This window comes from Mustelus asterias, chromosome 7, assembly GCF_964213995.1.
Source record: "Mustelus asterias chromosome 7, sMusAst1.hap1.1, whole genome shotgun sequence".
In the NCBI taxonomy this organism is placed as follows: domain Eukaryota; kingdom Metazoa; phylum Chordata; class Chondrichthyes; order Carcharhiniformes; family Triakidae; genus Mustelus; species Mustelus asterias.
In genome coordinates this window covers 90,273,805-90,287,514 of record NC_135807.1, presented here as the reverse complement: position 1 = coordinate 90,287,514, position 13,710 = coordinate 90,273,805, and the positions used below count along the sequence as shown (strand labels likewise).

Sequence of the window (13,710 nt, the reverse complement as noted above, 5' to 3'; positions counted from 1 at the left end):
ACTGTCAAAATATACACATGGTCTTCTGCTCAAATAAATAGTTCAAGTTTTTACAACTCAGCCAAGCATTCATTATAGCATCAGCTGTTGAATCAAACCCTGGTAAACATTGGAGCCTGTTGAAACTTTAAACAAAATGGCCATTCTTTCCAAGCTACACCAGATGTTCCATCAATCAATCAGTTCAGGACAAAGTGGTTTTTTTTTGTTCTCTTTAAGAATTGCTTTTCCATTTAAAAAGACTACAAGCATTAGGTCATGCCACATTGTTACATGAGAGAATCCAAGCAGTGCTTTCTTCAGTTTTGAATGCATAAGAGCAATTTCCAATTACGGAAAGTAATGCATCTAAATACATAATGCTGACCAATATTTTAGTGAGCTTAGTTTCTCTAGACAGTGGTGTATGATGAATCACTGCAGTTAAAAACATTATATTACAACACAGTATAGAACGGTCACTTTGGAAATTTTAAAAACATACATCAGGAAATTTCCAAAACCTCAGCAGGCTTCCCCAGTGGCCATAACTCTACAATGAGGCACTTTTTTCAGGGCTTCCAAAATCTGCACTTGCACAGGAAAATAGTGGGGAGGAAATTCAAATTTCCCATAGGGCTCACAATGGTGACTTTGATCTCAGAAAAGATGCTTTCAGGGTCATAACACAAAGCTTTCCTGACCCTTTAAAAATCCATACAAGAATAGCATGAGCTCAGGAAGGGAGAGGACAGCTGCTTACAGCTGTCAAAAATGTCAGGATTTCAGATTTCTCGACCGCATTCCTGCCTTCAATGTGAGACTAAAATCCAGCCCCGAGTACAAGGGTTTTAAGTAAATTAAACCACAGTATAATGCTGAATATATAAATAACAGGTCTGAGAAGCTAAGAGGGAGCTATTTATTTTGTGTCAATTGCGACCCAGATTTTGAGAGTGTCTGGCACACACACACACACACACACACTTCCGTGCCCCCATTAATTATGATGGATGACAAGCATGGAAGGCACTTCCCTGAATTCCATCTATGTGCTCCTGGTGAGCAATCTTTGGCACCGGTGGCACTGAAGGGGTCATTTTTCCCCCACACATTTGAAATCTGTTTCCTTGCAGTTTAACATCTGTTTAAGACTGGGAAGTCATGTTTCCGTTGTTCCTTTCTGACTTCTGAAAGGCAAAACAGTTGGGTTGAGCAAGAACTGCACAGTGAAGCATGCTTCTATTATATAATGTGAAGTAGCTCAATATTAGCACAGGAAGAATTAATACACTCTCTGAAGTCTGACCTTTTTTTTCCAATTCCAAAGAAAACACAAATTTACAATACAACTGAACTGCTTATAAATAACTGTTCCTGTTTGGTTTGAAAATATAAACTTGCAATGGCGAATAAATGGGGCATAACAGAAAATTCATCTAAGCAAAGATGTCCAAATAAATTAATGTTAAAAAAATGTTCTCATCTATATAAAAGCAGCATGGTGAGGGTATATTGCAAACTGTTGCTGATCGTATTTTTGTCGTTAAAAATATTCCAAATTATCCAATTATTTCAATGAAGTAAATAGCACAGCAAAGTGTGGTTTAAATGCTAATAGGTGGAAATATTAGGTGGTTTCAATTCAGTAGTTTAGAGGAACCAATTACCAAAAGGCTTGCATCTCTTTTAGCATTTACAAATAGTTGAATCCCTCTTTACCCATATACAGAGTACCATCGAAGTCACAGATTGACAATTCAACCAGAGTTGCCAACCTTGTCATGTGTTCAGTAGTGATATTATTATTGATGGAAGCCTCAGTGTACTTTAGCAATGGGATTTATCCCCATATTGCCTTCATTAGTTTCATCTATTTGATATCTGTTGAAAGGGAAGTGAAGTATGAGGAAACGTTTTATTTTGAAGGTACTACTCACTAGGGGAAAAAAAGCATTCTGAAACCATTATTTAAAAACTGCCATTGCTATCACCAGCTTTTCAGAATCTCTTTCCTCTGACCCTGATTAAGAAAAGTCACCTCCATTTCAGAGTGCATCCATTTATTTTGGTGGGGTTTGGACTTCAAATTTGCTTGAATTTTTGTGGCGGGGTTGGGTTTGGAGTTACCCTTCGGTAGCCTTCTGTCTCATGAAACAATTGTTTGCATGTAGTGGTTAAAGCTACGTTAGATAACAAGGATGTGATTCAGGAACCACATTCTGACTTGGCAATGCTGCTTCAAGCAGTCAGCCTCCAGAGGCCATGGCTGCCAGCAACTGTCTCTCAGTTTTCTGCATTGGTATCTGCCAACTTCATACCTTGCTTGCAAGCGGCTTTGCAATGCAGGAACGCAAGTCTAGCAGGTCATGACTCAGTGAGCAGCTCACTGTACAAAACGTCTTTCGATATAAGGCCGTCATCCATCCAATGAATATGCTTGAGCCATTGCAGATGTCATTGGCTCAAGAATGAGTATATGCTCATAAAATCCAGGACCTGTATGTTTGTGACCTTGACTTCCCAAGAGATGTCAAGGATACATCAGAGACAGCGAATGTGGAAACTTTTCTCCTGCCTGCCATATGTTGTCTCGGGCATAAATTTTCCAGTCCACCCACTACGGGAATCATCATGGGCAGGATGGACTATTTGACAGACTGTTGACTTCATGTGTGAATTTTCAGTCTTAGGGCGGCTGCAACAGGAAATCCCAACCTAGGTTTCATTACGTTAGAGGAATGCACTGAGGACACAGGCATGGTAGGATCATAACTTGGGTGTTCTCGAGTAAGTTGCTGTTGTAGCACTGTTCCAAAATGGATCAACAGCAACGTGACCAAGAACCAAACTGGGCCTCTCCAACCATGGTGAAAAAGAACTATTGTCCAGTTGGGTTGAATGTTAGAATCATAGAATCCCTACAGTGCAGAAGGAGGACATTTGGCCCATCGAGACTGCACCAACCCAGGTCCTATCCCCGTAACCCCACGCATTTACTCTGATAATCCTGACAAAGATCAATTTAGCATGGCCAATCAACCTAACCCACATGTCTTTAGACTGTGGGAGAAAACAGAGGAAACCTATGCAGACTCAGGGAGAACATGCAAACTCCACACAGTCAGCCGAGGCCGGAATTGAACCTGGGTCTCTGGCGCTGTGAGACAGCAGTGCTTGTCACTGTGCCGTCCATTCATGTTGTTTCTAGAACCAAGTGAACTGTGTATTTTCTCATTGCCGGCCCCTACTGAAATGAACACCGGCACGGTGGCACAGTGGTTAGCACTGCCAGGGACCCGGGTTCAATTCTGGGCTTGGGTCACTGTCTGTGTGGAGTTTGCACATTCTCCCCGTGTCTGGTGGGTTTCCCCTGGGTGCTCTGGTTTCCTCCTGCACTCCAGAAATGTGCAGGTTAGGTTGACTGGCCATGCTAAATTGTCCGTTAGTGTCAGGGGGATTAACAGGGTAAATACGTGGTGTTATAGGGATAGTGCCTGGGTGGGATTGTTGTCAGTGCAAGCTCGATGGGCCAAATGACCACCTTCTGCACTGTAGGGATTCTATGATATTCTAAGAGATAAGATTCTTCCTGCCCTAATTGGTGGCACTTGACAGTTGTCCCTGAGCATATAAGGTATTATAAAATTGGAAAAAGCTACATTGTGTTCATTAGCTTCATTTCAATTTGAAACAATATCTGCTGTCATGAAACCCTGAATCCAACCTCGCCTTCTCATTCATTGGGAAATGTTAATGAATGGTGCGCATTTTCTTCACACAGTTCAGAAAGCAAAACCACAAATAAACAGCTCATCAGGAACTGGAAACTTGTTCAACTTGCCTCACTTCAATTTTGTTTGTTTCCATTGGTTAGTGGTAAACTGCTCTGATCCTGGAATTCCTGCAAATTCCATCCGGGAAAGTAAGATCGAATATGGAAACTTCACCTTTGGCTCAATGGTGTTCTATGACTGCAACCCGGGATATTTTTTGTTTGGATCTTCTGTTCTCTCTTGCCAGTCTAATGGGCATTGGGATAAGCCACTGCCTGAGTGCACATGTATGTATGTTTTATTTATGCATGCCTTTTATTTAATGTGGTAAAATTGAATAAATAACAAAAATGGTAAATCACTCTAGACTTCCATTAATTGTATTTAGATTGTGGAAATCTAGTTATAACTGTGGGTAACATTTAAAATTTAAAGCATTCGTATAACATTCTTTGTCACTTATTTTAATGGGAATGGTAAACTGAATTATTTCTTTATGAAGTTAGCTGACAGAACTGTGTTATACAACTGAGTTAAGCATTCACAAGCTAATATCAAAGACAATAATTTTGCAGACTGAAACCTTGCCTATTTCAGCAAGTAACTTGTCTTGTGACTACAAGCATAGACTTTATGTTTTTGAATTGTAACAAAGCAAACCAGAGTCCTTGTTTGTTATCTCTTTCAAACAGTGATTGATTGTGGCCATCCTGGCATTCCTCCAAATGCAATTCTGTCTGGTGATAAATACACATTTGGGGCAACTATTCACTATTCCTGTGTCGGAAAAAGGCTGCTCATTGGGCCATCAATGCGTACCTGCCAGATGAATGGACATTGGGGTGACTCCATGCCTCACTGTTCCGGTATGACTAATTTACATACGATCTATAATCAGAGATACGAACCAATGTTGAATTTCAAATCAGCCTTTAATAGTTTCAATTTCATTTTAACCCTGTGCATTTACCATGGTTAACCCACCCAACCTACTCATCTTTGATCAATAAGGGGCAATTTAGAATGCCAAACCACCTAATGTTAATGGTGTTCTAAAAAGTGTTCCCACAAGTTAGTTCTGCCTGGCATATTTAGCTTTGTAAGAAGTCTCACAACACCAGGTTAAAGTCCAACAGGTTTATTTGGCAGCACAATCTTTCAGAGCAGTGCCCCTTCATCACCAAATAAAGCTGTTGGACTTTTACCTAGTGTTGTGAGACTTCTTCCTGTGCTTACCTAAGTCTAATGCTGGCATCTCCACATCATCTTTAGCTTTCCCCAAGGTTTAGATGGGTAAAGCAGTAAGTAGTTGTACCAGTCTACTAGGGAGAATCTAAATTTGATTCTGCATCTGCAAAATTTCCACTAGCTTCAGCTGTGGCAGCTCTAGGAACATGTTTACTGGAGGAGGATTTTCAGCTGCCAATAGGAATGGCTACGAAAATTCATGCCACTAGCCAGTGGTTTCCCAGCCCCATCATGCCTCTGGGTCATTTTGCTGAAGGTAGAGTGGAGGCAGCAGAGTTACCCATCGGCATGCAGTAAGTAACCAATTCAGCTTGATAAAGGCTTGCCAATGCCTTTTGTCAGAGACCCACTGGAATTTTCCAGTCGGACTCCTGGTCCTTTGACGTGTCGGGAAACAGTGTCGCTGTCTGAAGGCAACCTTCCAGTGGAAGACAAGGGGCTGGCATTCCAGACACCCCTCCCTCCACCTGTCTGGCTTAAGCTGCAGCCACAAGCTGCCTGACACATGGCATTTTGTATATTTTTTTTTTGGAAAAAAACTGCTGCGGAAGGCATCTTTATTTAAGAATGTCCTCCCTCTCTCTCTCTGTGCTACCTAAAAAGACAGCTTACTGCTGCCTCACTACTGATGTGCCTTCCATTGGCCCTCCAGGTTCGCAAGCTTGTCTGTTCTCTGACCAATAATTCAACAATTCAGGGAAAACTATATCCGGATCACATTTCCCCACACGGTACTGGCGTCTGACCCCATTTGACCCTGATATCAGGGTCCAGAAACCAACTGAAAATCCTGGCTGAGGTTTCAGCACTTCTGAATTAAGAACTATCTTTTAAAGGTTGCAATTGTCCAAATGATCATCCAATCGATCTCAAAAAATTGTTTCAAAGACAGTTCCTGGAATAAACGTTAAGATTATGATCTATTCCACACTGTCTTGATAGACTAACTTTTCATGAAATAATAAAGTTTATGTTTGCTGTTTTCTTATCTTAAGGAATCTCTCCTGAACTTAGGAAATTGAAATGTCATTTATAGTTCCACTGATTGTTGTTCCTAACACCTTGAAGAATCAAGGGTACAAATTGTTTTAGGCAAAGTGCTTTTCATGTCTTAAGAACATTTATCTTGAGTTGTTTCTATATTGTCCAGCTTCTGTCCTTTTGCCTGCTCAATCCTCAAAACTAAAGGATATATTGCACTATCCTCACTAGTAATTAATAACCACATTAAAAACACATGTTTGACATAACAATGACATGTTACATGCATATAAAGGAAAAGTGCTGGTCAAAGCTGACTAATAAATAATTTGGCAATTTTCTCTCCTAATGAGTTGCAAAGCTGATTTTTATAAAATCCTAATCCCTCCTAATGTTAAATAACAGGATGTTATATTTGCCTGCAAAGCTTCACAAATGTAGACATGCTTGAATTCTCTATCAGCAATAAACTTTTTGTTTATTTATTCATGGGACATGAGCATCACTGGCTGGCCAGCATTTATTATCCGTCCTTAGCTCCCTTGTTCAGAGGAGCAGTTAAGAGTCAACCAGATTGCTTTGGCTCTGGAGTCACATATATGCTAGACTGGGTATGGATAGCAGATTTCCTTCCCTGAAGGACATTAGTGAACCAAATGGGTTTTTCCAACAATAGACAATGGTTTCATGGTCATCAGTAGATTCTTAATTCCAAATTTTTTCAATGAATTCAAATTCCACCAACTGACAAGGCGGGATTCGAACCCAGGTCCTCAGAACATCAGTTGAGTTTCTAGATTAATAGTCTAGCGATAATACCACGAGGCCATCACCTTGCCTTTAACTATCATTAAATGATATCATACTAATCAACCTTGACTCCTGAATCCTCTCTCACCTCCACAATTGCCAGTAAAATCATTAAGACGATCATACTCAGATGAAGCACAGGAATAAAACAAAGGCTGATCCCTTTGTTGTGCCCAATTGCCCTAACTGAGGTAATTTATATTGTAGCTCAAAATTAAATAACTGCACTGGAATTCCCCCACCCAACCCTAGCCAGCATTCCAATCTCTCTTCCATATCACTGAGCAGCAAATTCTCATTTAACGAAAGTAGGACATAAATTTGTTGAACCCTACCCCACCCGACTGAGGAACATTTCAGCATTCTGTATACTCACCCTGGTACTAAACAGGATCGCCAAGGATATTTGCCCCTCAAAATCATGCCTTTCCCCAAGTTTGGAGTATTTGTTGACTCTCATAATGAAGAGTGTTCTGTGCTGCACTACTTCCAACTGATTCTCTTTCCAGTCTCCCCTCACCCTTTCCTTACTTTCTCCTTCCTGTCTTCCTCTTCTGTCTCCCAACGCCATTCCCCTCTTATGTCACCTCTTTTCCTTTCCTCTCATTTCCTTCTCTTTTTCTCCTCCTTTCCTCATCTCACTTTCCCCTCCATGTTTCTTCCCTCTTCCAATTTACTCTCCTTCTATATTCCCTCTGCCAATCCTTTCTTGTTCTCTGTCTCTTTATTCTTCCTCCTTCTTTTTCCTTCTCTTTCTCTAAACTTCTCTGCATATCTTGTATTGACCCAAATCTGAATTCCCATTCAATGAGCAGCATTGCAGCTTACCCATTGCCAGCAATACCCCAATCCCACCATGAGCAGGAGTGAAACGTCAGACCTCTCCTCTCCTTTCAGTGTGTATTCTGTCAAACATTAGCTTCCCACCTCACTGGGCAGTTACTCAAAATCAACATTTCTCTTCACAGAACATATATTCAAAATCACAGAACTCTCTTTTTTATTCTTTCATGGGATATGAGTGTCACTGGCTAGACTAGAATTTATCTCCCATCCCCAATTGCCCTTGAGAAGATGGTAGTAATCTGCCTTCCTGAACCTCTGCAGTCCCTGTGGTGTAGGTACATCCACAGTGCTGTTAGGGAGGGACTTGAAAGATTTTGACCCAGTGAGAGTGCAGAAATGGCAATGTAGCTCCAAGTCAGGATAGTGTGAGATTTTGGAGTGCAACTTTGTGGTGGTCATGTAAATATTTGTCTGCTGCCCTTGTCCTTCTAGATTTAATGGCTGTGGGTTTGGAATGTGCAGTTGAAGGAGCCTTGGTGAGTTGCTATTGTGTATCTTGTAGATGGTACACATGGCTGCCACTGTGCACCACTGGTGAAGGGAGTGAATGTTTGTGGAAAGGATGCTAATCAAATGGGCTGCTTTGTCCTGGATGGTGTCAAGCTTCTTGAATGCTATTGGAGCCGCAATTATCCAGGCAAGTGGAGAGTATCCCATCACAGATTTGACTTGTGCCTCGTAGATGGTGGACTTGCTTTAGGGAGTCTGGGTAAGTTACACCTAGTCTCTGACCTGCTGTTGTAGCCATGGTATTCATATGGCTAGTTCAGTTTCTGGTCAATGGTAACCCCCAGGATGTTGAAAGTGGAGGATTCAGCGATGGTATTGCCATTGAACAGCAAGGGATGATGGTTTGATTCTCCCTCGATCTCTCCAAAGAGCAGAATTTCAACTTTGAAAAGGGAAGAGAGGAGGAACAGGATGAAAGAAGGGAAGAGATGAGAGGGTATGAAGGGGAATGTGGGGAGGTGAAGTGAAAACCGAAGCAGATGAGAGTGAGGAAAAATGAAAGGAAAGAGAATAAAAGGTAATGGAGATGTCACGGTGGGAGTGGTAGAGGAGTCAGATGAGTGAGGTGTGTATACAGGCCTGTAAAGTAAATATCCATGACTGCAATAATTTTAAAACAATCTCTTTTTGATATCATTTTACTTGGTAGCCTTATATTAAGCGTCACCTGTTGATTGCCTCTTAAATAATTTGATGGCATTTTCATTCGTAAGTTCTCTCAGTATTTTAAAAACGTTGATCATCTCTCCTGTAAATTTTTCTCAAATCATAAACATATGTCCCGTGAGCCTTTTCAGAACTTAACAGTACAAGTCCCATATTTATTCTCATGTCACAACATATTAGAATGTGATTTTATGAGTTAATTGCACTGTTGAGCTCTGGGTGGAACGGTTGCACAGTGGTTAATTCTGCTGCCTCACCGCGCCAGGGATCCGGTTTCGATTCCCGGCTTGGGTCACTGTCTGTGCAGAGTCTGTACGTCCTCCCCGTGTAAGGGTGGGGATCCTTTAGGTGCTCTGGTTTCCTCCCACAGTCTGAAAGACGTGCTGGTTAGGTGCATTAGCCACGCTAATTTCTCCCTTAGTGTACTCGAACAGACGCCGGAGTTTGGCAAGTAGGGGATTTTTCACTGTAACTGCATTGCAGTGTTAATGTAAGCATACTTGAGACACTAATAAATAAATAAATAACCTCAGTGGCATTGGTGCTCTGGGAAACAGCAAAGGCGCGATGTTTCTCCATTAAAAGGAAAATGAAAAATTGAAGCACCTTCAGGCCATTCTCGTGTACCTTCCCTGTTACTGCATAGAATATATGAAGGCAATAATTTACAATTATATTGCACCTTTAGATGTCTTTTAAAGCCCAAGATGCTTTCCAGGAGCATAACCAGCATCATTAGTTTACCCATTTTATCTTGAAACTCCAAGGAAAGCGTTTTAAATACAAACCTTAATAAAGTGTCATTTTGTAATCAATAGTAGCAAAGAGAAATAAAATGCATTGTTACATATATTGATTCAAATCACCTTTTTTGGAATTATTGTTCAATAAATAAATTATAATTCCAGACTTTGAACCTACATTTATGACCAGACAGATGTTAATTGCTGAGTAAACCAAATGCCAAAGGGGAACGTACTGATCTCAGCAGCAAGAAGTCCAGTGACACATTTTAAAAGTTAAAATGGGCAGGTTTATTAACAAGAAGGAAAGAAAACTTAAGCACAGATTACAATTACACAGTTAAAATTAGTCTGAGAAAACATGGCCCCTAAAAGACTCCCTACTTGGTCAGACCCACTTGCAAACACTAGCGAGGCAACATTTCTCTAATAGATAAAAGCAAAATACTACGGATGCCAGAATCTCCCCACAGATGCTATCAGACATGCTGAGACTTTCCAGCATTTTCTATTCCCTTATAGATGTTCAATTATAAAAATTAAATATTACCCAAGGCAAAACAATTGTTGATTTAGTAAAGCATACCACATAACCTCTTAAACTCACTTCCATTCTGCTGTGGAAATCCAATAAACCTTCAGAAAAAGGATACTTTTCACAGCCCAAGATTTAACTGGATGGCTGATTCAAACTGCACCTTTCCCTCGCCTGGAGCTGTTTCTTGAAATCTTCCCCATACTGCCATAAACAAATCAACTCGACATCTCTCATTAAATATATTTTTCCTTTTCATATTCTATTCCATTGTTCTTATCATTTTGAACTAAAATTTTCCAAAATGTAAAAAGCATTCATATTTATTTTTGTCTCTGCTATTGAGTCAATAAAATGTAATATTCCCTATTCTGTTTACCCATGGAACTCCTGCAAGATGCAAGATATTTCTCATTACCTTTGACTTTCCCTTGATTTTCAGACAAACTCTCAACTAATCCAAAAATGTAAACTTTAGATCCAACAAAATTTGCTTGTATCTCAAATCCATCATAATTCCAAATGCACCAAACCTCCATATTTTCTCTATTTCCCACACTTTTGAGATCAAATAAAGTTGAATAACTTTCATGTGTTTGCTTGTGAAACCTTTCAAGCTGTAAAACTTTTTATTTTCCTTGGAAATATAACAGTTTTAAAAAATGTTCCCCAAGTAGTTCCTAATGCAAATTCCTAAAACTAACCTATTTACTTATACACTACTTGACTAGGGGAGTCTTATTTCAAATGCACAGATCTCCTTTATTCCTTTTCCCTCAAGTGGCCTCCATGAATTTGTTCCCTGCTTAATTAAATCATTTACAAGCAAGCATGCGCACGCACGCCTGCACACACACACACTTGTTTACAGAATAACACAAAATCTCCCCACAAATATGGAAAACAAAATCCATTCTCCTGCTGTCTATAAAGAACAAGTTTAAAAATCCTAATCTTAAAATTTATCCCTCCAAGTCTTGATCCAGTTTCTTTTTAAAAGTTATTACTGAATCTTCTTTATTACTCTTTCAAGGTATTGCATTCTAATGTTTCCAGCAGGAAACTGAGTTATGCACACAGCTGAGTCCGACAGGTTATAAAAGATCAGTTGTTTAGAAAATTGTTGCATTCCTTTTCCTTTTTCAGCATGCTCATTGTGATGCCACTGAAAGATCTGCAGCTTGCTTTCATCTGTGTGTGCTTTTGTTATCTTTATTTCATCACTTCATAGCTGAATCAATACAAGAGTCAGAATAAGAATTACAATAAAACTCATTTTTAGTTCAAATGAAAAAGAGATCACTTTTTGCACCACCTTCAAGTGTTTTGGTTTGCTTTGAAATTGCAAGTCTACTTTTTTTTAAAAAAGAGACCAAACCATAATGCTTCAGGTTCCGATTCTAGGGGACAATTCTATTTGCTTAGCATAGTCATCTTTCCATGAAGCAAAGATTTTGACAACCCATATTGCTGATGTGTTCACATTGATAAAGTTAGATTTCATTTGCTGTCTGTTGGATTCCAACTAACAATTTTAACAAGAAGATGGTATGCATTTCGCTTATTATGGAAGTGAACAAAGGTGATGGAATGACGTTAACTTTACTGATGAGAGATTGTTACTGTTGAATCACAACGCATATGTTTTAGTGAGAAACCGCAATGATATGGCCTGGCCATTTAAAAAAAACTGGTAAAGGCAGCTCAGATGCAAACAGAAAGCCTTGAATTTATATAGAGCTCGAGAACATCTCTCAGAAATGTCCAGACTGCTTCACATTTCATTGTTTTGAAGTGCAATGGTGGTTATTATTTTGCCAATAGGATAGTCAGTGCACAGTTCAGCCCCATAGATGAATGAGCAGTTAGAACATAGAACAGTACAGCACAGAACAGGCCCTTCGGCCCACGATGTTGTGCCGAGCTTTATCTGAAACCAAGATCAAGCTATCCCACTCCCTATCATCCTGGTGTGCTCCATGTGCCTATCCAATAACCGCTTAAATGTTTCTAAAGTGTCTGACTCCACTATCACTGCAGGCAGTCCATTCCACACCCCAACCACTCTCTGCGTAAAGAACCTACCTCTGATATCCGTCCTGTATCTCCCACCACGAACCCTATAGTTATGCCCCCTTGTAATAGCTCCATCCACCCGAGGAAATAGTCTTTGAACGTTCACTCTATCTATCCCCTTCATCATTTTATACACCTCTATTAAGTCTCCCCTCAGCCTCCTCCGCTCCAGAGAGAACAGCCCTAGCTCCCTCAACCTTTCCTCATATGACCTACCCTCCAAACCAGGCAGCATCCTGGTAAATCTCCTCTGTTAATCTGTTTATTGGTGATACTCACTGAGGAACATCTCACCCGAAGGTTAGTGCTTTCAGTGATGTAGGACTCTGTCAGTACAGAACAGAATGGAAATGATGAAAATGGAAAGAACTTTGTAACCCCAAAGATAGTATACAATAGATGTAATGCTGACATCTATTCAGCAGCTTATTTCCTTCAACTTAAAATAATCTCAAACTTTATTTTCAGTTGCAGATAATTGTTGTTCACTTTTTATCTACTAAGCTTGATTTATATTTGAATGGATTTTAGTTGTCATCAGCACATTAATCTTTACAATAATGCTCTGATATAAGATATGCTGCATATGGGTTCTGCATGAAGAACCAAGGGGACAACTCTCTCGGCTCGCTGCGCTGCTTGAGTAGCGCAGTGGTTCGGGAGACATCAGCGGAGGGCCTGCAGCGGGACTGGCGTCTGGCCAATCGCGAAGCTCACAAGCCTTTTTTTTTGACGTGATCAGCCTCGTGCCGGAAATCAGCGCGTGGCTGATTATAATATTGAAATGTCAATTTCATTATCATTAGCGAGCCCGGGACAGTCGTCTTCAGGCTCGCTCATGTCTCCCCACCCCCCGCCAGGAGGGGTTTCCACCAGCGGGGATTAAAGCTGGTCCCCACCAAGACGGACCAGGTGTGCTCACGCCGCTGGTGGAGCCAGAGGCCACTGATGCCCCCTTCCCCCCCCCCAGGGGGTCGGGAGAAGTGCAGGGTGCCTTGGGAAGTGCCCTTCAGGGCTGCACATGGGTAGGGGGATCAGAGCTGTACATTGGGGGCTGGCGATTGGTGCTCACCTGGTGCTGAGAAGGGTCGAGTAGGCCAGCGATTGGGGAGGGTGTCGGGAAGGCCTGCGATCCAGGGGATTGGGGGACGGAGAGGGGGGTGGGAGGTGGTGTCAGGAATGAATTTGGAAGGCCGGCAATTGGGAGGGGCCAGTGCATCTTGCGCCGATCTCTCCACTGACAAATCGGCGCATGCGCAGTGGCCTGCTCAACTCACTGATGCTGGCCTCTCCACCGGGATGAGGCTCCATCGCCCCTCATACCGACGTGAATGCCCCAGATTGGAGTCCAGAGTGCCGGAGATTCGTAAAACTAAGTAGGCCCAAAAAAACTGGTGGGAAAATTTCATGTTTTCCCGCCCATTGTGCACTTTGTTTTTTTAGAGCATCGCTGGCAAATCTATGACATGCCTCTTCAGTGGTATTTTTACAATAGTAAATTTCCTTTCACGAGAAAGTCACGAGAACCACATGTCACGAG

The 13,710-nt window shown here is 41.1% G+C and overlaps 1 protein-coding gene across 1 annotated transcript in view; it reads left to right on the top strand.

Moving 5' to 3' along the window:
• Nucleotides 1–13,710, top strand: part of csmd3b (CUB and Sushi multiple domains 3b) — a 1,683,329-nt gene that overhangs the window by 1,598,816 nt on the left and 70,803 nt on the right. The window contains exons 55-56 of the mRNA XM_078215503.1: nucleotides 3,857–4,042; nucleotides 4,448–4,621. Coding sequence (XP_078071629.1) covers nucleotides 3,857–4,042; nucleotides 4,448–4,621 — 360 coding nt within the window. The remainder of the gene's footprint in view (nucleotides 1–3,856; nucleotides 4,043–4,447; nucleotides 4,622–13,710) is intronic.